The following is a 24739-nucleotide window of genomic DNA, read 5'->3' as shown; positions in this document are numbered from 1 at the left end:
GTTGTCACAGCAGGAGAAGGGAGAGTTGCTACTGGATCCTAGAAGTAGGTAGAGGCCAGGAATGTTGCTGAACATCCTATAGTGCGTAGTATAGCCCCCCACCCTCTGACATAATTTTTCTGCTTAAAATGTCAGTAATACTGAGATTGACAAACCCTGATCTAAGATATTTCTCCCTTATCTCTCAATTATCACTTTGAATAATTCTGTGTTCAGCTATGTAGCTTTTGTGACGAATACAGTTAATCTGGTGACAGTTTAAGCAGTGAGAAATAAATAAATATATGTTGTTTTCCTGTCACTTAAAATTTTTTTCTAGGCAAGTTGGACAAATGCAAGTAAAAAGCAACGTGAGAAGCTCCTTGAGCTGATACGTCGTCTTGCAGAAGATGATAAAGACGGTGTGATGGCACATAAAGTGTTGAACCTCCTATGGAACCTGGCCCACAGCGATGACGTGCCTGTAGACATCATGGACCTGGCTCTCAGTGCCCACATAAAAATACTAGATTATAGTTGCTCCCAGGTAAGAGTGTGCTACCTTGCTCACATTTTGTTACCCTTCTTCAAAATTAGGATGGCTTAGATACAGAATAGTTTCAGGTTATTCCAACATTATTTTGGAAGTGATCTGAAGGATTGACTTAATTTCTTCATACAAGTGTGCCTCCTCTTCTTAGGTCTCTGTGTCAAAGCTTTGTTATTATCATCTGAAAACCATTTTAGTCTCAGGAGAATGGCGACATGACCAACACAGGTTATATAGTGGTAGTATTGTTAAATGTATGGTTCTGAAATATCAGTTTCAAATAGATGAGATATGAGATATTAAAGCTGTGTAGGGACTTTATAGGTAAGAGAAGTTAGGTTTTCTTTGCTCGTTGTATAGTTAAGAAAAATTAATAAAATTTCCTAAATAGCAAAACATTCAGTATTTTCCCTGTGAACAAATTACACAATAGCTTCCCTGCATTTTAAGTTGTAGCATGTAGCCTTTTAGTTCACACGTGAATGTTGCTGAATAACTAATGTCTCGTTTATTAAAAGTATTTGCTACACTGATGAACTGAAATTCAAGAGCTAATAAGCTCAAGTAGGTATATGTGATTCGGATGCTACTCAGTTTTGACTGTACTTGCTCATGACAGTTCATTATTTAGTATAGCAAATAGTAATAGGAGCCTTGAGTTTAAACTATTTCATTAAATGAAGACACACCAAAAAAAAGAATCCAAACCTGCTTTTATGGTTATTGTTGACTTAGGGGAAGGAGTAAAGTATATGTATGAAAAGTAAAGTATCAAACATGAAATAATTTTGACTTTATAACATTAATTCTTAACTGCTTATACACGTTTGTAACCTTTCTCTCCTTCCGTGCATGTGGACATGTCCTTTTGATTTCTGTTGATTTTCTTTTTAACCTAGTTGTCATACCATTGTTTTCTTAGTAAAAACATAAATTCTGTATGTTCTTCAGTGTATCAAAAACAAACCTGTGCAGTGGAACAATCAGGGTTATATGTTACTGCCGAATTTCATTATATGGTAGAGTCTCTGAAAATACTGAGTAAAGCTAAATGCCCACTTTCTGATGAATTTTTAAAATCAAAGTTTCTGTAAATGTGGTTAATGCTTAGTATTTATACTTTTGTGTACCTATATCTGAGTCCATGTCATGTTGAGCTTTTACAGTAGTGTTCTACTTTTTGGAATTTTGCTAGTAAATGTGGAATTAAAATATACTTAAAGTGAACCTCAATTTTTGTAATTCTCAAAATTATTTGAAAGTGTAATTCTCTTGCATACTGACCTCTATAAAACATTGAAATTGTTTAAGGACCGTGACACACAGAAGATCCAGTGGATAGATCGTTTTATAGAAGAACTTCGTACAAACGACAAATGGGTCATCCCCGCACTGAAACAAATTAGAGAAATTTGTAGTTTGTTTGGCGAAGCACCTCAAAACTTGAGGTAAGATTTTTAACAGAAACTTAGTATTTTTATTTATGTATTTTTATGTATTATTATTTTTCAGTTGGTGAAAACAAACTTAAGGAAATTAGACTGAGGCGATAGGCTAAGAGAAGGGTTTATTGGAAGAAAAATTCCTTCATCATATCTACCTCCTCAATTTTATTGATGAGGAACTAAGCTACAATTAAGTGATATGTATCAGAATCAGGGCAATAATACTGCTTTCAGGTTGTTGGTTCAGAATTATCTCTTTATTTTCAGCAAGTATGTTAGACAGTTTCATGGCATATGCTCTATCAACCTCATTTCTCATTTTAGTTTTTCCTCTCTGCTTTGTGTCTCTTTTTGCCCAGATTCTACCCTTACCCCATATTATATGTTTCTTACAGACCTTACTGTTTTCCTTAGTTGATTCACTCTGAAATATTTAACAATTTATTAACTTTGAAACATTATACTATAGAATAGAAGTTTTCAAAGTATACTAAACATGTTTTTTTTACTAATCTTTCAAGTTAAATTTAAAGATTAGACTGTGCAGGTATGTTTAATGAAAGATGAGAAAATAAGAGTTAAATTTCCTGATTTTATCTAAATTTCTGTTCAGTATTCTCTTTAAATATATCATCTCACTTGCCAAGTTCTGGTTACTGGAATAATTTGTCCTTGTATTGTTTTGTTTTAGAGTTGGAACTGATAACACGAAAAGGAAAAATAATGTGGGGGAAAAGAGAGCTTAGGTGTAGTGCAAAGAATTTTCACAGTGGAATCAGGATTCCTGGGTTATGACCCTTGTGTCTAAACAGTCTTGTCACTTTGTAAAGATTCTCTGAACTAAAGAAATTTATTTTTCTTATATGTATAAAATTAAATGATTGCCAAGATCCTTTCTGACACTAGATTATTATGATTATGCCTAACACAGAAAAGGCCATGTTTTTAACAATTGAACTTTGTCTTATTTTTTTTCAAGGCTAGAAAAATAATACAAAATCAGAAAAGCTATAGGGATAAACAGTGGAGAAAATTTAGATACATGTCTTATTAACAGTACCATTGGTTCGAGGGGCATATTTTGATTGTTCAGCCCACTGTAACTGTATGTAGGTAATGCCTTCTGGCATTTTTAAGTGACTTCGTCTGATTTAGATAGACACAGTAGTTTATATATTCTCCCAAGGAACAGTGGCTTCATCTCTACTGCAGTAGTTAATGCCTCTGATAATGTTACTTTCAACGAAGGTGGCATGAAAGGTTGGAAGGGAACTAGATGTCTTTCTGGTGATACTTATGGATAGACTTGACTTGAAAGCAACTATCTCAGAATGTACCTTAAATGGCTAATAAAATTTTACTGAAAACATTTCAAATTAAATTCTTTACTATAATTACAGCATAATCTTCGTGATTCTAATCTTGCAAGGAGTGTTTCTATTTTATAGTCCTGGAAATTGTTATGTAAACTTAAAACAAGTGCTTTGGTACTGCTAAAAATTGTTTATTCAAGTAGACTCCCATTGATGTGATACTGGAGGATATTAATGTATATCTTTTTTGTGTAACATAATAATGGAGTATCTTATTCTCTTGAAGCATTGATTTTTCTTTTAAATTGCTTGTCATTAAAGTAAATGGCCAAAAGTGTGATTCTGTTATGAAAGAACCCATTTTAAGTTTTTTAATTAGTAGCTAAGAATTTAGATTATATAAGCTGTTTTGATTCCAACAGAATTAATTGCCTAATTATATTGTTAAGTTCTTCTCGTTTCAGTCAAACTCAGCGAAGTCCCCATGTATTTTATCGCCATGACTTAATCAATCAACTTCAGCACAATCATGCCCTAGTTACTTTGGTAGCAGAAAATCTTGCAACTTACATGGAAAGCATGAGGCTGTATGCCAGAGGTATGTATTATGAGCTAGCATGATTATGAGAAATAACAGCATTTCCCTTCCCAGCTTGGCTTTTGAGGGAGCAGGGGGCATTAGTAGTTACCTTAGAAATAAAAACAAATGTATTTTACATCCCTTTTTTAGCTTATGGTCCACTTTCACCTTACTCTTAAACTCTACATACACTTAAAACTCCTGGTCAGCATTTCAGGGCTCTTTAGTAAGTGCTTGCCTTCCCTTCTCTCCTTAATAAATTGATTTTTTTTTTCTTCCCTGCCTGGGTGGCTGTGCCTGCCTATACTACATTTGGTTATTGCCTTCTTAGGTACATACTCGACTCATTTTCAACCTTTGTTTTCTAACTACCACCTCCTTTATCTTTTCAAGAAAAGTTTTTTTTTCTAAGTTTATTACATATATTATAGTTCTTTTATAATCCCAAGTCCAAGTTTTATAAGCGTGGGTTTAAAAATTTACAAGTAGAGAAATGCGAGGCTACAAAATAAGAGTCCACGTGTTTACATTGGTTTCAAAGTATGAATTTGTTGAAACCTGTTGCTGTGAAGTTTCCTGTTTTAACAGCCAGTTTTTAAGTGCCTCAGTTATGTGAAGCTCTGTTTCAGTGCTCTTTTGCTCTCTGATAGTGATGTTTGAGTCTGTGTATGCCAGAGTATGTGTTCTTAGTACATATTCCTCTCTCTCATGCCAAATTCATAGTCTCCCCACACACACACAAAATCTAAAACTGTCTTGTAGGTTCAAGTTTGTTCCCATAGCCATAGAAAGGAAATTGTATATTTACTAGTGTTAGAGATAGAATCAAACATAATGGTTACTGAACGTACCAATCTTAACATTTTATAGTAGATTCTATAGAAGCCTATCATAGTATGTATTAAAAGTGAGGATATTTCTAATATCCATTATTTGAAGAGTAGGTAGACTCTTGGCATTGCATGAAATCCCAACATGCTTACAAAACATGAGATTTTTGCATAACACTTAAATACAGTCCCATGTAAAATTTAGGTGAACATAATTGAAAAATTAAGCAGTTCTACACATACCCACTACTGATGTTGTTGACTCTTTGTTTACCCTCTGTAGGCCAGCTAAGTCCTCCTAGGCAGTAGATTAAGGAGTTACATAAGCAGTCTAAGCATCAGGGAGCTGATACTCAACTAGGCAATGATCTTTTATCATTTCCTTTTAAACAGCATGATAGGACAACTAGATCAGCATAGTCATGTGTGTGACCATGTGAATTATGTTTTGTGCAAAATGCAATCAAAATCTGAGAGAGGCACAAGATGTTTGCATGTAGTACTTCCAAGCACTTGCATATGGACTTGGTTTAACATAACTCTGATTCTTTGTTATGATCCCTTTTTGCTGGTACATAGCCCTCATAGATGCCAGTTCAGTCCTTTCCCCAAAATGGAGCCATGTAAATCATATGAGCTCTGAATGCTCATTTTTATTTGGCTTTATTTACATGTGGTGTTTCATTTTAATTTCATTGTCAGAGGTTGGAAACCCTGCTGTTAGGACAGTTAGAAGATGTGAGTCTGTGCAGTTCAGATTCACTAGAGTTTTCTGCTCCATTTAGTCAGAAGTCAACATTTGTAATTATCTCACTTGCTTTATCTCAATTTCATGGTCACAAGAATGTTTTAAGTCTTGACTTTCTCCTCATATTGTCTGTACCTCTACAAAGTAAGAGGTGTGAATCTATATAGTCATATTGCCTAGACTTTTGAAACATGACCCAAACTTACTAGCTATATGACTTTGGGCAAGTTGCTTATGCTAGAATGGTGCCTGGCACATAGTAAGCTCTTGAAGTTTTTGTTGGTATTGGTATGTTCCCCTGAATTTATTGACAGCATAGCTTTTGTTTTCTCCTAATTTTGATAACTTCTCCTCCATTACAGTGCTCTTATTAATACCGATCAGTCTATAGTTATTTATTAGAGAGAGGGGGAGGAAGGGAGAGAAATATCAGTGTGTGGTTGCCAAAATTTTAACAGATTTTGAGAAGGAGACAGTCAAGCTCTACTGTGATAATAGTCAACCCTGCAAGGTCAGTAATGATACGCATATGCATTAGGCTGCACCTACTCAGAAATAATCAGAGCACAACCCAGGACAGGTTGAAAACATTCCTCAGTATATAAGAAGAAAATTCCATTCATGGTAGCTTTTTTAAAAATAATTAGTAATAAATTGGAAAGAAATACAAAATAAAATGAAAATAAGCCCCATGTAATTGAGATGAAAGACCTTAATATTGTTAAAATTGCAGTACTCTGCAGATTGAGCTACAGATTCAACACAACCCCTATAAAAATCCCAACTTTTTTACTTTTTACAGAAATAATTAAGCTGACCTAAAAATCATGGAAATGTAAGTGACCCTAATAGCTAAAAACAGTCTTGGTAATAAAAACCATACTTATTGATTTCAAAACTCACTACAAAAAAATAGTAATCAAAACAGTGTGGTACTGAGGGAATGCAGTGCACATTCTACTGCATCAGTGGAATGTAATTGACAGTTCAGAAGTAAACTGTTATATTTATGATCAATTGATTTTTATAAACATGCCAAGTATTTTCTATGGAAAGAAATAGTCTCTTTAATAAATGTTGCTGGAAAGACTGGATATCCATGTCCAGAAGAATGAAGTTGGATCCCCTACCTCACACCGTGCACAAAAATTAAGTGAAAATGGCCATAGACCTAAAAGTATAAATGAAACTCCTAGGTAAAAAACATAGGAATAAAGCTTCGTAGTCTTGGGTTAGGCAAAGCAAAACTGTTATGGGGGAAAAATGATATTTGAACTTAAAATGATAACCCAAGAATGGGAGGAAATACCTGCAAATTATATATCTGATAAATGACTTGTATCCAGAATATGCAAGAACTCCTATAACTTAACAGTTAAAAGACCAACCCAGTTAAGAAATGGGCAAAGAATCTGTATAGACATTTCTCCAAAGACAGACAAATGGCTAATTGGCACATAAAAAGATGTTTGGTTGCATTAGCTATTAGGAACATGCAAATTAAAACCACAGTGAAAAACTACACCTACTAGGATGACAGGAATTATCAAGTGTTGTCAGGAATGTGGAGAAGTTTAGACTTTTGTATGTTGCTTGTTGGATTGTAAAGTGGTGCAGCCACCTTGATAAACAGTTTAGTGGTACCACAAAATGATAAACACAGAATTTACCTTACAGTTTACTCCTGGTTATATACCCAAGTGAAATGAAACCATAGATCCATGCAAAACCTTGAACACGAATGTTCATAGCAGCCGGAACAGTGGAGATAACCCAAATATTCCTCATTTGATGGGTAGATAAACAGTGTTGTATATGCATACAATTGAATATTATTTAGCAATAAAAAATATTACAACATGGATGAACCCTGAAAAATATGCTAAGTACAAAAAGCTAGTCAGAAAAGACCATATATTGTATGGTTCTGTTATATGAAATGTCTAAAATAAGCTAAGGGCTGGGTGTGGGGGGGAAAATGGGGCATGACTATGTGATGGGTTTCTTTCTGAGGTGATGAAAAATCTTGTAGAATATGATGGTAGAGCCCTGGCTCGCTAGCTCAATTAGTTAGTGTTGTTCTAATGCCCCAAGGTTGTGGGTTCACTGTCAGGTCAGGGCATATACAAGAATCAACCAATGCATGCATAAATGAATAACAAATCGATGTTTCTCTCTAAAAAGTCACTACAAAAGTAAAATGTGATGGCAGATTGTGATAGTCAAATCTTGTTGCTTTGACTATACTATAAACCATTGGGTTATACATTTTAAGTGGGTGGATTTTATGGTATTTGAATTCTGTCTCAATTACAGATGCTTTTTTAAAAGTGAACTTTATACTGAGTTCTGAAATGACCTGTAGACAACTTGCAGTGTATAATGACAAGAACTAGTTTATGTTAGCCTTAGCCAGAGACATGTGAATTAATTTAGTCTCATCTACTTTCTCCTGTCTTCAGTGGGATATCTAATAGGTGGCATGAGTCAAAAATAGGTCATCTTAATTTGATTGCTAACTATAGTATTTGTTCAGGGCTGAATGTTTACAAGGAAAACCACAAACCCATCTTTGCTTTCAATTCCAAGAAGCTTTTTTTGTAAGGAAATACAGGGCCTCTCCATTCCTATTTAGCATAGAGGGATCTTGTTTTTTGAATTTTCTTCCTTCCTTTCTTTTTCTAATCCTCACCCAATGATATGTTTATTGGTTTGAGAGAGAGAGAGAGCCACAACAATCTGTTGCCTCTTGTATGCTCCCTCACCAGGGATCTAACCCACAACTTGTGTATGTGCCCTGACTGGGGATTGAACCTTCAACCTTTTGGTGTAGGGGACAATGCTCCAACCAAATGAGCCACCTGCCCAGGGAATTTCTTGACTTTTCTTGATCATTGGGTTTCAGTTTTTAATAAAGTGCTGGAACCTGAATTTTAAAAAGGGGGTGATGCTAAAACTAATGTGTAAAATTTTGATAAGAACAACAAGATACTTAACAGCCTCAAAGTATCTCCCCACAAATAACTTGCTAATTACAAAGAGAAAAATAGTAACTTGACAGTGGGGAAACCCAGTCAAAGCATCTTGACTAAATGATTAGTTAATATGAATAGTGCCACCAAATGACATGAAGTTTCTTCTGATAATGATACATTGAGGACCTGGGGGCACTTCTGTGGTATTTGCCAAAATACCTAGCCTGAATCAAAGAACCCCAAGTTAAGTGATACGCAACCAAATCAGAGCAGTTTTCTAAAAGGTCAAGAAACACAAGGAATGATGAATTCTCTAGATTAATGAATAAAAAGCCATGGTATTTATGTGTAAAGTAAAAGCAACTGTTTAATCTTGGATTTGGAGAAAAGAAAAATTAAAACTGGAGAATATTTTTGGTTATCTTAACTTGGAGGAAGGTTTGGGTAGGGATGATAACAAGAATACAAGGAAGGGGCCAAAAAAACCCAAAACTGCCTTCTGGAGGGGCTCCACATCTAGATGAGTGGTATAGGAACCCCTTAATGAGTGTGCCAATTGGCATTGTTGTGAGAGGCTGCATTTGGATTCAGTGAAATTTTTTTGAAGACTTTTCAGTGCATTTGTCCATTTCATGATGGCGATTTCTGGGTACACCTGTCCACGCTGTGCTGAGGGTTCAGCATCTTTTGACTAAAACCGGCATGAACCCCTAGTGACTTTTTGTTTCCCTGGTTGAAACAAGTCCTCAAAGGGAAATGTTTTGCTATTGTGGAAGAAGGGAAGTAAAAACATGGCAGAAGTATGAAAAGGCATCAAAATCAATGAGTTTAAAAACTACTTTGAGCAGTGGGGGGAAGTCTCAATAGGTGTATTGCATCAGATGGAGAGTACTTTGAAGGTAACTGAAGTTTAAACATGTAAGAATAAACACAACTTTTTATACATAAATTCTGGGGGTTTTGGGCCCCCTTCATATAGTAGGTAGAGGTCTGAGATTCTGCTAGGTATCTACAGTGCACAGGGCAGTTCCACACAACAAAGTATTATCCAGTCCAAAATGTCAATAATGTATTCTTGAGAAACCTGGAGTTAGATAATAGTATTCTATCAGTGTTTGTTTTGATAACTACTATGGTTATATAAGAGAGTATTATTGGTGTTTCTAAAGAGTTATTGAAGTCTTTAAGGGTAAAGGGACATGTCTCCAACTAAATCTCAAATGATTTAGAAAAATCACACATACACACATACGTCGTGATCAACCAGGCAAATGGCACAAAATGTAAATAACTGGTAAATATGGGAAAAGAAAATTAGGGAATTAATTCTTGTATTATTTTTTGAGACTTAAGTTTGAAGTTATTAAAATAGAACCTGCCAAGCATACAACGCTGTGCGAACATCTTGTTTAAAAAAAAGGACCCTGTAGTTCATTCAGATACTTTGACTAGTGCCCTGTAAAAGAAAATTTCAACACTATAAAATATACTTTGATATTCTGTCTAGTTTCTTTAGAAAAACCTCTTGAAGTGTAGTGCTTTCAGTTCTGAACCCTGATAAAAATGACTTCCATGGAAGTAGAAAATAAGTGTTTAAAACTTTTGATAGATAACAATAGTGCTTGGAAGTAGAGAGCAGTTAGTCATAATATCATTGTTTTTTTTCTCTAAAGCAGCAAAAGCAGGTGTTGCTAAACATTGTTAATATTCCATCATTACAACATGTCAAGATTTTGTTCAGAGAGGAAACCACACTGTTTCTGAACACTTTGTGTGAAACCCTTTAGAAATAGTAAAAGTGTAATCAATTAGAATTTTTTAGGTATTGGGACACACATGCCATAAGGTCCAGGATCTGGTATGGAAATACCAGTATTGTACGCTAAAGGAAAAATGCACAATTTCTCATTCCTCTATAACTTTATGCAATTTACTGGAAGAAATGACAGTGATTCCCAAGTGGTTAATGATACTTGTCAGAGCATTTGCTTGAGTTTTCTGTTCCAAGCCACAAATCAACTTGACCATTTCCAGGTTATACAGCTTTTTTCCAAAAAATAAATGAAAATTTAAATTAAAAAATCAACTGTTAATGGTATTTTTAGGACAGATGCTTTGTAAGATTTTTTTCCTTGTGGTCTTTCATAGCAAACACAGACTTTTTCACCATAGTATGCTGTAATAAAAGTAAAGCCAAAGAGTTTCCTAGCTTTGTTTTCAATTCTTTTTTCTAAAAAGGAATTTCAAACTTAAGCTAGGCCTAGGAACCAACACCTACCCATAGTTATTACAGTGGGTAAGTTTTTTGAATTTCTGAGACTATTCTTCTATAACATGTTGATGGCGATAACTGTATTTTAAGTTCATTATGTTGAGTAGTATCTTCTGTTACTATAATGTTCTAGGTAGAAATTAGTAATGTAATTTATTTTCATAACTATTTTTTTTTCCAAGAAGAAAGTTTTCAATATAATAGAAAGGAAATTAAAGAAAAATGTTTTGGTGGCTCCCATTCACAGACCACTCAAGTTAGTCTTAGGCTGTAATCAGAAATTGCTTTGTTGTGTATGAAGATTAGTTGAAGGGGTTGTGATGAAGAATCATTTTTACAGAGCATTTAACAGATACTTTTCTTTTGGTTATGTAAAAGGAAAATTTGTTTTTGTGGGGAAAATAGGATATGACTTGAAATCACCAGTAATTAATAAACTTCAGGATGCCTTTTAATGATAAGAAATTAATGACTTTTTAAGTGACATGATTTCCTTTTGGTTAAAACCACCAGTGATGTGGGTATCCAATTACATAATAACATGATTTTCTTTTGAATTTGCAGACCATGAAGACTATGACCCACAAACTGTGAGGCTGGGAAGCAGATACAGTCATGTGCAAGAAGTCCAAGAAAGGCTTAACTTCCTTAGGTTTGTTTTAAACAATTACTGTTGTTCTATTTAAGACACAGATAAAGAATGCCAACTTAATAATGCTGTATAGCTTAGGTCTTTTTTAGGTGGCCATTTCCCCTTGCCACGTTCCTCACCCCTCCCCCATGGAAATCATTATCTGAAAGTCAAAGAATATTTCCCTATGTGTTCATGTATTAGAAATTTAGAATTAATCGTTTGAGTTTTAACTTCTTTGCGGTATTTAAAGAGAACATGTAAACTTTTGTATAGAATTCTGTTCTTTATACTTGTTTATGCTGGAAAAAAGGTTATTTTTAAAGAACAAGTTGCCATATTTTGACACAATCAGCTAGAGAACTATACAGACACTAAGGAAATGGAGACAAAAGGCTGCTGGTCCAGTGCCCCCAAAAATGGTTTTGAGTCCTCTGGTCCCTTGTTTATCCTAGCAGTGGCTGACAAAGGCAGTTCAATGCCGTGTGTTAATAACATTATTCTGGTGGGGTTGAAGGAAACAGGTTAATTTCCTTAAGCCAAAACTAAATAATAGTACAAGACTGAATTTATTTACTGAGCTTAGTTTTTAGTGACCTGACTTACAGATTTGAAATTTTCGATGATGGATTTTTGTGAATTTGCAACCACATCATAGAACAAAAAAATATATACCCAGATCCTAAGTGTGCTAAGGGAAATGCCAAGGTTATCACTGCTTCAAAAAAATCTATTGCATTTATTATTTTGATACACTGGGCAATTTTCCCCTGGGCTGTATCAATTATGTTTATTGAACTATGTGCTTGCTTATACTGGGAAACACTTATATAATTAGTTATATAAAGATTTTTAACTTGAGGAAAAACTCAAGCCTTCAGGTTTTAAGAAATTTGGCATTTGTTTAAAATGAAGTGTGTTTTTGAACCATTTGGATAGAAAGACCTGCCTCCCCAGATTGAGACTCCCTGCCTTAGTGAGCCATTTTTTTTTTATTGGTGTGTGTTCTATCCCTTGATTTCCTAGATCAGAAAAGTGGTTATGAGCTCTTTTGTTACATTAAAGTTTCGAATCGGAAGATCTATTCTAGTCCCTGCTTTATTAATAACCTATCTCCATGACCTATAGCAATTCACTGAAGAGAAAGAAACCTAAGTTTACCTACTGTATATTCGGCTCATTTTAAACACTTTACATTAAATCCTTGTAGCAATGCCATGAGGTATTCTCCCTAAGAAACCAAAATTCACAAAGCTTAAACTAGCTTGTTTTAATGGCCTTGCACATTCAGCTAGTTATGACTTCAAAGTCTGCTCTTTCTATTAGACCCATGATTTTTCAAACCTACGTTGGAGCCTTAGAGCTTCTGAGGAGCTTACTCCAAGATTCCTGAACCACCAGTGGATGTTTTATCCCCATTTCTTTCTTCATCCTCCCAGCAGCTGGAACAGCTCTGCTTTCATTTTATACATGGGACTTCCAAATGGAATTTTACTTGGAACACATTTTCTGCTGTTGTCTTTAAAAATAAAATAAAATAAAATAAAAAAACTTGGAAAACAACTGCATTTTACCACATTTGACCTCAGTTTTGTATATATAAATTAGAGGTAGCAGGATTAGGAAGGACTGGGTGCTAAAAGCCCTCTTTAAGATCAGAAATGTTAGGGAAATACCAAAAACCCTAGAATTGACTTCCCTAAAATGTTTTGAAAAGGAGAGGGAACCTACTGACATAAAATACTCTACCTGACTTTATAACTGGTCGTGGAGCCACCATTATATTTCCTGAAATGAAATGAAGTGTAACCTTTCTGTCATTCAAAGATAAGGTAAGCAGAGTTAGTGGGTGAATGCTAAAACAAATAAAAAGAAATAAAAAGCTAATCAAAGAGACTTACTTAGTTGTAACAGAATTCACCTCCATTATTGTCGTGTTTAAATGACCAAACAAACCCTCAAAAACAGTAAAAATGACCATAAAGAACACTAGTGAATAATTGGTAAGCATCCTGTTGAATATTGACATACAAAGTTGAAATCATATGTAGGTTATTCTGTTTAATATGGCCAGGTACTGAGTGATGAGCATAGATCAACAGAAAGTATTAACATTTCAGCAATGTTAATTCTCTTAAATGTCATTGAGTTGGTTACCTCTGAAAGTCATTTAGTAGAATACCTCATTTACCATTGATGCCATATAAGCAAAATGCTAGAACTCAACTGCTAAACATACTAAACTGTTTAAAGTTCAGGGAGCAAATATTTTATTCATTTTAGGTCCAATCACCTAGAAGAATTCCTGGCACATTGTAAGTGCCCAATAAGTGCTTGTTAAATGAGTGAATAAATAGTATTTTTTAGTACCAGATAAAAGTTGAGAAATAAGTTCATTTATGATGCAATAGGAACTGACATCTTTTTACCTGTAGTTAAAATATAGTTGTGATAAATGGATGATTTCTTATGTATACAGATAAGATTGCATTTGAGGATAAAAATTATGTAGATCTAATTACTAATTTTTTAATGTTTTTCCAAGATTTTTGTTGAAGGATGGCCAACTGTGGCTATGTGCTCCTCAGGCAAAACAAATATGGAAATGCTTAGCAGAGAATGCAGTTTATCTTTGTGATCGTGAAGCCTGTTTTAAGTGGTATTCCAAGTTGATGGGGGATGAACCAGACTTGGATCCTGATATTAATAAGGACTTCTTTGAAAGCAATGTGCTTCAGCTTGATCCTTCCCTGTTAACTGAAAATGGGATGAAATGTTTTGAGCGATTCTTCAAAGCTGTGAATTGTCGAGAAGGAAAACTAGTAGCAAAGAGGAGAGCGTATATGATGGATGATTTGGAATTAATAGGATTAGACTACCTATGGAGGGTAAGTGAAAAGTAGGAACTTATAAACGTTGTATGTAATGTAGTTTTTCAAATAGGTAAGGAATCACAGTTTTGCATATAAATTTTATGTATGTATAATTCTCTGATGCTTGTTCTGGGAGGTAGTGACAGTTCACCTTTATCTTATTAATAACTATGTTATTTGTCAATTGGGTTCTTTCTTCTCTCTTTCCCTTCCCTTCCCACTCCTGCCACTGATGTTTCTTTTTGTCTTGGCTTGGAATCCATATGTGTATAGAAGTGCACTAACCAAACAAATCTTTCATTCACCCCATGAAAGTTATTTTTCAGTTGTAGATCATTCTTCAATGTTAATTTTAGGTTATTATACATTTAGTGCTAAAATAACTAGAGGACAGAAGAGAACACTTTAGAAGGGATTATGAATGTAATAACTTGTAATCTTTTAAATAGGTGAGGGAGTAAAACATCGTCGTCTATTTAAGGTTAATCTTTCTGCCTTTTAAGTCTTCAATATACGAGGTCTGTCCAGAAAGTATCCAGCCAAGTAATATGAAAAATAGAGGCATTTATTGAAGAGGATACAAGAAACATTGTACATAGAACAGTGACGCCTCAGTCCTCTTCGAAGTAGGGCACCTTGGGACCTCACACAGCCAATAGCCATTGGCTGCCCTGTCACATTTTCCCGAATCTCATCTGTGGTCTGAAATCTCTTAAAAGGTCATTTTAGTTTTGGGAAAAGTCAGGAGTTTTCAGGGCACCAAGTCTGGGCTGTAGTGGGGTAGAGTCACCCAGATGATTTGATATTTCTCAAAAAAAAAAAAACTCTGCATGAGACATGATGCATGATCAGGCATGTTGTCATGATGAAGCTGCCAATCACCGGTTGCCCAGAGCTGCGGCCTTCTGAATAATCTGGATAGTTTCCATGAAGGAATGTTCAGGCTTAACCCAACATTTGATGCAGAATCATTGCTGTACTCGCTCGGTCATTTTGAATGCAGTGGCCACACAGTACACATGTTCACTCAATAGTATCTACTACCCCCACTGACTAGTACAATGAAGTCACTGTTCACCCACGTGTGTTCCAGTCCACATTCCTTGGCTGCCAGGTGACATCAGTGTCATGTAAACCAATCTCGTTGTATTAACAATGGCTGGGCTTTTTCCAGACAGACTTTGTATAGGTATTTTTCATAGATGTAATTTGAAAACATTTCCGGTTTTCAACATGATTCTACATGTATCGCAAAATGATCACCATAGTACGTCTGTTTAACATTCATTACCATTTGTAGTTACATTTTTTTTCTTGTGATGAGAACTCTTTAAAATTTACTGTTAGCAACTTATAAATATGCAATATACTACTAGTAACTATTGTTACTTTGCTCTACATTATATCTCCAGGATTTATTTATTTTATAACTGTAAGTTTGTACTTGTTGACCACCTTCACCCATTTTATCCACTCCTCACCACTGGCATGCACCAATCAATCCTCTGTGTCAATGACTTCAGTTTTTAATTTGGTTTTTTTGTTTGTTTTGGTTCGTTTGCTTTAGATTCTACATATAAGTGAGATCACATGGTATTTGTCTTTCTCTGACTTATTTCACTTAGCATAATCCTGTCAAGGTTTATCCATGTTGTCACAACGTGGTGTTAATTTATTATTTCTCTCTCTAAAAGTCTCACCTGTTTGCAGCAGTGTGTGTGTGTGTGTGTGTGTATTATAAAATATTTTTCTGCTAACCGTAGATAGCCTAAGATCTTTACTCTGTGGTATTTGATTGTTCAGACTTATTTATTAAGTAAGGAATTTTCAACAATTGTAAATAATATTTTTTAATGTTCTATTTCAGTTGACATAAATAAGTTTTCTACGTTTTCTGTTTTGTTTTGTTTTGTTTTAGAGAGGGGAAGGGAGGGAGAAAGAGAGGGAGAGAAACATCAATGTGTAGTTGCCTCTCACACAGCCCCCCAACCTGGGACCTGGCCTGCAACCCAGGCATGTGCCCTAGACTGGAAACCAAACCAGCATCCCTTAGGTTTGCAGGCCAGCACTCAGTGCACTGAGCCACACCAGCCAGGACTGTTTTCAACATTTTTAAACAGCAGAAATTTTGATTTTAAAAATCAAAATTTACACAATGCTTCAAAATATAAAACTACTTGAAGTTAGGGAGGCCTGTTTACTTTTTCTTTGCAGTCTCTCCTTGTGCTTCTTCCCTTTCTGTCTCTCTAAGCCTGTTATAGGGGTCAGCCGTAAAACACTCCCTTAAAGTCCTAGAGTTCTGCATATAGTTTGAATACCACTGATAAAATTAAATGAGTGATAAAGATCTATAGAAATTAGGTGGGTAGCCCTTTATGCTAAAGTATTTCATGTCATCTTTTATTGCCTTTTAACTAATTTGAATTCCTCCTTTAATAATGTCTTACAACTTGATGACCAAGGTGTTAGATTGCAGTGTTAAATAATATTTGAAACACTCATAGATACAGGAAACAAACTGTTGGTTATGGGGGGGGTGGAATAGGGAAGGGGGGTTAAGAGCTACAAACTTCCAGTTATAAAGAAGTCATGGGAATTTAATGTACAGCATAGGGAATATAGTCAGTATTGTAATGACTTTGGTGGCAGATGGTAACTAGACTTATGGGGGTCATTGTCATGTATATAAATACCACTCACTATAACATACACCTGAAACTAATAGAATATTATGTCAATTAAAAATAATGATAATAATAGTGATCAAAGCATATTATGTCCTTAGTAAAATGTGTCTTCCCTTAAACAGATTTCTTCATTCAAGACTTGGGTTTTGCATTTATTATTCTTTATTTTGGCCTGTTTTCTGTTCTCCTTGGTTTTCTTGCTAATCAGTGTCGATGTATCCTGAAATTATTGAATACTGTATTAAAAATAACAGGGTAGGTGTATGGTTTGAGTTGAAATGTCCAACTAAGATACTTCTTGGAAGGTATTTATGCTTGAATCTTTTTGAACCTAGGTCGTGATTCAGAGTAATGATGATATTGCCAGCAGAGCTATAGATCTCCTTAAAGAGATATACACGAACCTTGGTCCCAGGCTACAGGTCAATCAGGTGAGGATTGACATGCATTAAAATTTACATAAATTAGAATTCAGTTTGAAGAACTCTCTTGCTGTAAAGAATATTTCTTTAATTCAGAATTAACTAGGAACTTTTTGTGTTAACTCATTAAAAATAAACCTAAAATTTTAGTTCTTATTTCTCTTGTACAAAATGCTTTCTAAATGAATCTTGTCATAGTAATGATCTTGAAGTGATTATTTTGAGTATAATTATGGCAAGAGATTTTGACTAAATTTCCTTTGAATATCTAGTTTATACTTAGGGAACTCTAGCTTTCTTTGACAAAACATAGTTAATTTTATTATCATAGTTTATTTTTATTATAGACGCTGATTAAATATATGGTTAATTGAGGGCTACCTTTAAATTAGGTGTTGCTATCTTTAATTGGAGTAATGTTTTATATATACATTAAGTTCTTATATTTCAGAGGAATATCAACTGTTATTTGGCCCATTGTTTGTAGGTGGTAATCCACGAAGACTTCATTCAGTCTTGCTTTGATCGTTTGAAAGCGTCCTATGACACATTATGTGTTTTGGATGGCGACAAAGACAGTGTTAATTGTGCAAGACAGGAAGCTGTACGAATGGTTCGAGTATTAACTGTGTTGAGGGAGTATATAAATGAATGTGACAGCGATTATCATGAGGAAAGAACAATTCTGCCTATGTCAAGGTTTGTGAATAACTGAGCTACTAGTGCTATTTCTTAATTATTTGATGTTTTCCTAGCCTTCTAATTTTTTAAAGTGATACACAGGAAAAAAAGAGTGAGGAGAAGTAAGGAAATTTATTTTAGGTTTTTTTGGTAGAGCATTCTCACTCATTAAGTCGTTTTCTCTTTTAATTACTTAATTATTTTTGCCATTAACTTACTGCCTGGTAAGTATTGCCAGGGATGTTGTGCGGTTAAAGTGTTTTGGTGACATTTGTGTACACTGTTAAAAATAATAGCATAGTAGAATTGGAAAGTAATTGGAAATAACTTTTAAAAACTCCTTTAATAGATAGCTAGAATAGCAAGAAATATTTTCAAATGTTTTGCTAACAGTTCTTGTAAGGTCTCACCATTTAGTAATTCAAATAGTTATTTACAATTTAGAGATGTTTATAGAATGGTGTCATCAATATTTAATTTAAAAGATTTCTCTTTGTAAGATCTTTGTTCCCCATGAAATTACTTAAAATTGCTCCTTAAATATTTTTATTTTTTGTATCTTATCTGCAATAATACTTAAACCAACATAGATATTATTTTCAGGGGTGAATTTTGACATTAAGAATTTTTCAGAAAAAATGTACATTTTAACAACTTTGTTTACTCTCCAGATAAAATTTATCTTTCATTTAAAAAGTCCTAGTGAGGTGGGCTTTATAGCATAAAAATAAGTGAAGCGTTACTCATGTCTTTGTGTGTTAATTTCTTATAAACTAGACACCTTATTTTCTGCACCCATAGGTACAAAAATAACAACAATGGAATATGTTGTGTTTTGAAGATTACTTAATAATATTTGTAGTTAAAAGGAGCAGTAAATTTTTATTTTCAAGACCCTAGAAATAAGTAGCCTTAACTTTATCTTACTTAATAAGAAAATATTCAATATTAGATTTTCAGCTTTATTTTCTTTGCAAGACAATTTGAAAGTGTGCTGAATGTGATCTTTTCTTTTTTGTTCCCTCAGAGCTTTCCGTGGTAAACACCTCTCTTTCATAGTTCGATTTCCAAACCAGGGCAGACAGGTTGATGACTTGGATGTATGGTCTCATACAAATGACACAATCGGTTCAGTACGACGATGCATTCTCAATCGTATTAAAGCCAATGTAGCCCATACAAAAATTGAGCTCTTTGTGGGAGGTGAACTGATAGATCCTGCAGATGATAGAAAGTTGATTGGACAGTTAAACTTAAAAGATAAATCGGTAAGTATCTTTTCAAGAAAATCAAACCTGAGGCTGTTTTTCATTTCATTACTCAACATTTTGTTCTGTAAATGTTAATTAAGCATCCATCTTGTGTGAAGCTCTGTATTAGGTGTTAAGATTGTAACACTAAATAAGGCAGGCATCAATGTTACCTACAATAAAGTAGAGGAGGAAAGGATTTCTAAAAGCAAAACTAATTAAGTGGGGTTTTTTGTTTTTTTTTTTTACCTCCCCTAAGTGGTTATTTTAGATAATACTTATAAATTATATTTCTAAAAGTATAGAGTGTAGGTTTTTGTTTTTGTTAGTATGTCACTAACTTGTTTTGTGTATTTTTCCTTGTCTTTGATGCTAACACAATATATCATTTTCAGCTAATTACAGCCAAACTTACACAAATAAGTTCCAATATGCCTTCAAGTCCCGATAGCTCTTCTGATTCCTCAACTGGATCTCCTGGAAACCATGGTAATCATTACAGTGATGGTCCCAATCCGGAAGTGGAAAGCTGTTTGCCTGGGGTGGTGAGTAGATAGTTTTCAGTTACTGTATGGAAGGCATTGTGCTAGGTTCTTTGAGAATAAAAAAGTATATTGAATAGGTTTTTTTCCCCTTGAGAAACTTATAATTTAATGTGGCAGAATATCAAACAACTATATAATTAACCATCAACTTTACAATGGATCCCTCTGAAAGGTGATTGTAACTGGTTGAAATTTAAAACATTTACCTTATAGATATAGTATTGTTATGTTTTTATAGTTATTCCATTAATACAGCTTAATTATAACTATTACCACTATATTATATATTCATACCATAATAGTGAATCCTTTCTTCAAAACTGTTTCTATAGGAAAATACCCGCACTATTTCTCAGAGATCGTCGTAACGTAACTTGTATCTAAAGAAACAGTGACTCCCCCCTCCCTTAGTCTATCTCTCCCCACAACAATTTCAATGGCTACAATACCAGCCACTATGACTGGGCATGACAACCTTTTATTTGTACAGAGTCTAACTTGCATGCGTGAGAGAAATAGCTTAACAAAATAGTAAAAGAGCTGTCATACAAATTACTGGAGGTGGCTTGGATAATATATTCCATCTGCATCATGAAGGATTTGTAAAGGTGGGAAGATGGGGAAGGCAGACTATTTAAAGAATAGACATGCCATAAGCAAAAGTGTGGTTATTGACAAATTTATTTGGGGATCTTTGGGGGAGGTATAATTTACAGGTAAATATTTTGTGTATTTTGTATTCTAGATAATGTCACTGCATCCCAGATACATCTCTTTCCTCTGGCAAGTTGCAGACTTAGGTAGCAACCTAAATATGCCACCTCTTAGAGATGGAGCAAGGGTACTTATGAAACTTATGCCACCAGGTAAGAATTTTCTTTTAAAAACTATTGATATTGATAAAGTACATAATGGACAATAACAGTATATATTAGTAAATTCTGTTCCTACATGGAACATGCCTTATGGTATAGGCTAAAACAGGAGTTGGCCAATTCACAGCCTGATTTTGCAAAGACTAAGAGCTGTGAGTGATTTTTACATTTTTGAATAGCTAAAGAAGTAATCGAAGGATAATATTTTGTGACTTATTAAATTATATGAAATTTAAATTTTGGTGAACAGTTTCATTGGTGTACAGCCATGCTCATTCATTTCCATACTGTCTGTGGCTGCTTTTGTCTTAACACAGTGGAGTTCAGTGGTTGTGACAGAGACCATGTGGCCTGCAGTGTCTTAAATATTTACTATCTGGCACTTTACACAAAACATCTTTTAGACCCCTGGACTGTGTTTTGGGTCATGTGTTATCTGTAGCATTGTTCCTTTTTTATTCCTTAAAAACAACCACTTTAAATGTGTAGCTTTTATTTTTGTATATATGTCTGTAAATAATTATTTTTTAAATTGCTTTCTTTGTCAATTTCAGGTAATCTATTGCTACTTCCCACATACTGTCTAATAACCTCAAAATAATTTTCCATTATTATATGCATTATATAATCTGTTGGCTGCACTATTGTCCTAGAACTCACTTTCTGTCATCTGATTGTTTCCTATCTTTTTGGGACTACTTTCTTCAGCTTTCTTATGGTGGATTCCTATTTGCTCTCTTCTATGTCTTAAGCCTTTCTTGAGGTGCTCTCTCATTCTTTTGAAGCATCCCCTCCTGCACATGTCTTGGCAAGTGTATGTGGAAGGTGGTTTTGTTTTTTGTTTTTGAGACATGATTTGTCTGAATGCAGCTAATTAGTAGCTGCATTCAGACAAATTTGATTAGTAGTTTGGATATAGAATTCTAGGTTGAAAATGTACTGTGTAGCTGGCAATGTTGCTCATCTGAACAAGAAAGCTCTTCTCAGTTCTGTTCCTTTGCATGTGATCTTTTAGTTTTATCATGGAGTTTGAATTTTTTTTTAATTTTTATTGTTATTCAATTACAGTTGTGTGCCTTATCCCCCCATCCCTCCACCCCACCCCAGCTGAACTCGCCTCCCTCCCCCACCTCCACCCTCCCCCTTGATTTTGTCCATGTGTCCTTTATAGTAGTTCCTGTAATCCCCTCTCCTCACAGTGAGGAGAGGGGAGTTTGAAAATTTTGTGATGAGGTGCCTTGGTCTGTTTTGTGGTGGACACTCAGTGGCTTGGAGATTCCTAATTTGTAGGAGATTTGTATTCTTTTTTTGCTAATTTTTTTTTTCTCTGATTTATGCTTTTCTCTGCATTATGCTTTTTGTGTGTCTTTGAAATCTTTGTGACTATGGTGTTGAATCTAGTAAATCTGATTTTCTTTTCTCCTTTCATTAATTTAATTCTAGCTTTGAGGTCATTTTCTTAACTTTTTCCAGCTTAGTGATCCTTTTCCAGAAGATTTTGTTTTTCATTAACATATTTCAGTGTTTCTGCTCTAATACCTGTTTTCCTTTAAAATGTAATGCTTTGCAAAATAAACAGATCTTGTGGGACAAAAGCGAGTTTGGTAGATCATTCAATCCTGTACAACTCAGAAAAAAAAAATTTTAATTGCAACATTTACATTACAGAAAAGTTAGAGGTATAATTCCAGAACTTTTGGGGGAACCATTTGAGAGGAATTTGCTGGTCTAATGTGCCATTACCCTTAAATACTTTATTCTATATTCCCAGCAAACAAGGATATTTATATAACTAAAATACAACCATCTAAACTAGAACATTAACACTGATTCGTTACCTATTTTCTAATCAGCAGTCCCCAAAGTTCTATAATAATGTTTTAGAACAAAAAAATCCAATACAAAATCTTACATCACGTTTACTCTCTTTTGCCCTGTATGATGTGCAGTTTTTTATCCACATTTTTTGAGGGAAAAATAAGGATGCACATTATACATGGATGATAGTGCTAATTCCCACATACAGTGCGAATTATACATGGGAATTAGTACTAAACTGTGTGTGTGCATTATACGTGACAAAATATGATAGTTGACATCTCTTTGTTTTCTTCTTGAATAGTTCCTCATTCTGTCTCTGACTTTCATCACCTTGGCACTTTTACTTTGCCAATTTTAGATCTTTTAGGAATCTGTGGGGTGCTGACTTTGTAGCAACTCCTTCCCCTCCCTTTTCTTCATCTCCTATTTGTATGTCCTGTTTATATATTTTATATTTACTCACTTTTTAGTGGGTTTGTAGATACATTGCTGAAACACAGTTCAAGGATTGGCCCAGATATTTTTTTTTAAGATTTTATTTATTTATTTTTAGAGAGGGGGAAGGGAGGGGGAATGAGAGGGAGAGAAACATCAATGTGTGGTTGCCTCTTATGTGGCCCCCATTGGGGACCTGGCCTGCAACCCAGGCATGTTCCCTGACTGGGAATTGAACAGGCGACCCTTTGGTTTGCAGCCCATGCTCAATCCACTGAGCTGCACCAGTCAGGGCCCAGATAATTTTTTAAACTGTCTTGTGCTTCCATTATCTCCTTTTTCTAAAGTAAACACCATGTTGACCTTTTTCATTTTGTTTCCTGATTCCTATAGGACCATTCATAATCAATACAAATATTAATTAGATTCTTAACAACCTTCTCTCCATGCCTTAATCATTCCTTAACCCTTCTGTTCTATTGTTTAGAATTTGTATTATTTACTAAGTATTAACAGTTGTTGCTTTATGTGTGCAAATTCAACCTTCACAACTTTTTCAAACACTCCTCAGAATCCCTGATCTTTAAGTTATAATAGATATTTATTTAAAGTAATATATTTGCAACCCAGATGGTTCTACATTGTACGTTTCCATTTTAACCAACATCATTAAAATACTGAGAGCAGATACATCCACAGATTTTGATTGCATGGTTATTTCTTTGCCCATTCTTCTCTTTCTTTTTTTTTTCCCCCGTGAAATAACCTCTTTCAGATATGGTTCAAGGTAGAAATTATCCTCATATTTTTGTGCTAGTTAAGATTTGTTTCATGGACAGGTCCAGTGCTCTCTTAATGTGAAACACCCTGTCATTATTCAGGTTCTCAGGAAGCCTTCTTATGGCTTCTTTTACATTGTCACCCAGGTGTATTGTATGGTCTCACATTAACTCCAGTTTATAGAATCATGTAGCAGTGTAATACCATTTTTGAATACCCTGTAGCCACCAACTTGATACTGCAAGAGTAGCAGGCCTGTTTGCCACTTTGACCCAAGACTCCAGAATCCCTGATCTTGTGTTTTGAGCATAATGCCACCAGATGGCAACAATGAGCTCTTGCCAGGCAGCTCCAAGTGGAAAACTTGAGGGTGCTTTTTTTCATATTTTATATAATCAAAGTCTAATGCCTAGATTTGAAATAGCCAACTTTGAAAAGGCCAGTAATAATTATATTACAGTAGTTAAATTAGAGACTGTGGACTCAAATGGACTTGATTTCAAATCCTGATCTGTAAAACTGGGCTAATAATAACTATTTGATACATGGAAAATCCCTAGTCTAGTGACTGGTATTTAATCAGTATTTAATGAATGTTAACTTACTCTGTCACTGTGGTTGCTACACACATACACAACTCAAACTTTAAGAAAGGAAGCAGGGGCTCTTAAGAAAAGGAAGTTCTTACAAATTACTTCTAGCTGTGAAACATTAGGTAATCATTTAGTGTTTGTGCACATGTGAGTGTATTTTTAAAGGGAGGAAAACCAAGATGGAATTAGTAGCTTTTTTTCTAGTCATTGCCTTTACAAACTCTGTTCATTCTGAATCTTTAGCTGAAGTCAAGTACCTTCATTATGATTTGCTGCTTAACTTAGAATTTCTACACTCTTCTCTGTAGGTAATTTAATCTCTTGTAATCTAGACTGTACTCAAGAGTTTCTGTGACCTTTCCTTACATGCATCAGGAAAACAGACTCTTGCTTGATGCTATGTAGTTAAAGTGTATACTGCTTTACGTCTTCAGCCAGAGCTGCTTTTTCCCCA

General features: G+C 34.6%; 1 protein-coding gene and 1 pseudogene across 10 annotated transcripts in view; one reads left to right on the top strand and one right to left on the bottom strand.

The window, feature by feature from the left end:
* Positions 1 to 24739, top strand: part of USP9X (ubiquitin specific peptidase 9 X-linked) — a 408004-nt gene that overhangs the window by 339128 nt on the left and 44137 nt on the right. For 8 of the 10 annotated variants that reach the window (XM_053917035.1, XM_053917034.1, XM_053917036.1 and 5 more), the window contains 10 exons: positions 320 to 526; positions 1841 to 1977; positions 3737 to 3885; positions 11257 to 11344; positions 13869 to 14211; positions 17219 to 17314; positions 17793 to 18004; positions 19014 to 19254; positions 19632 to 19781; positions 20527 to 20647. In XM_053917035.1, the coding sequence (XP_053773010.1) occupies positions 320 to 526; positions 1841 to 1977; positions 3737 to 3885; positions 11257 to 11344; positions 13869 to 14211; positions 17219 to 17314; positions 17793 to 18004; positions 19014 to 19254; positions 19632 to 19781; positions 20527 to 20647 (1744 nt within the window). The remainder of the gene's footprint in view (positions 1 to 319; positions 527 to 1840; positions 1978 to 3736; positions 3886 to 11256; positions 11345 to 13868; positions 14212 to 17218; positions 17315 to 17792; positions 18005 to 19013; positions 19255 to 19631; positions 19782 to 20526; positions 20648 to 24739) is intronic. The other 2 variants (XM_024579951.4, XM_024579954.4) reach the window with 1 other exon arrangement.
* Positions 21970 to 23859, bottom strand: LOC112322388 (cytochrome b-c1 complex subunit 7 pseudogene; annotated as a pseudogene).

This window comes from Desmodus rotundus, chromosome X, assembly GCF_022682495.2.
Source record: "Desmodus rotundus isolate HL8 chromosome X, HLdesRot8A.1, whole genome shotgun sequence".
Taxonomy (NCBI): domain Eukaryota; kingdom Metazoa; phylum Chordata; class Mammalia; order Chiroptera; family Phyllostomidae; genus Desmodus; species Desmodus rotundus.
The sequence above is the reverse complement of the archived record's forward strand: the minus strand, read 5'-3'. Positions and strand labels throughout refer to the sequence as shown.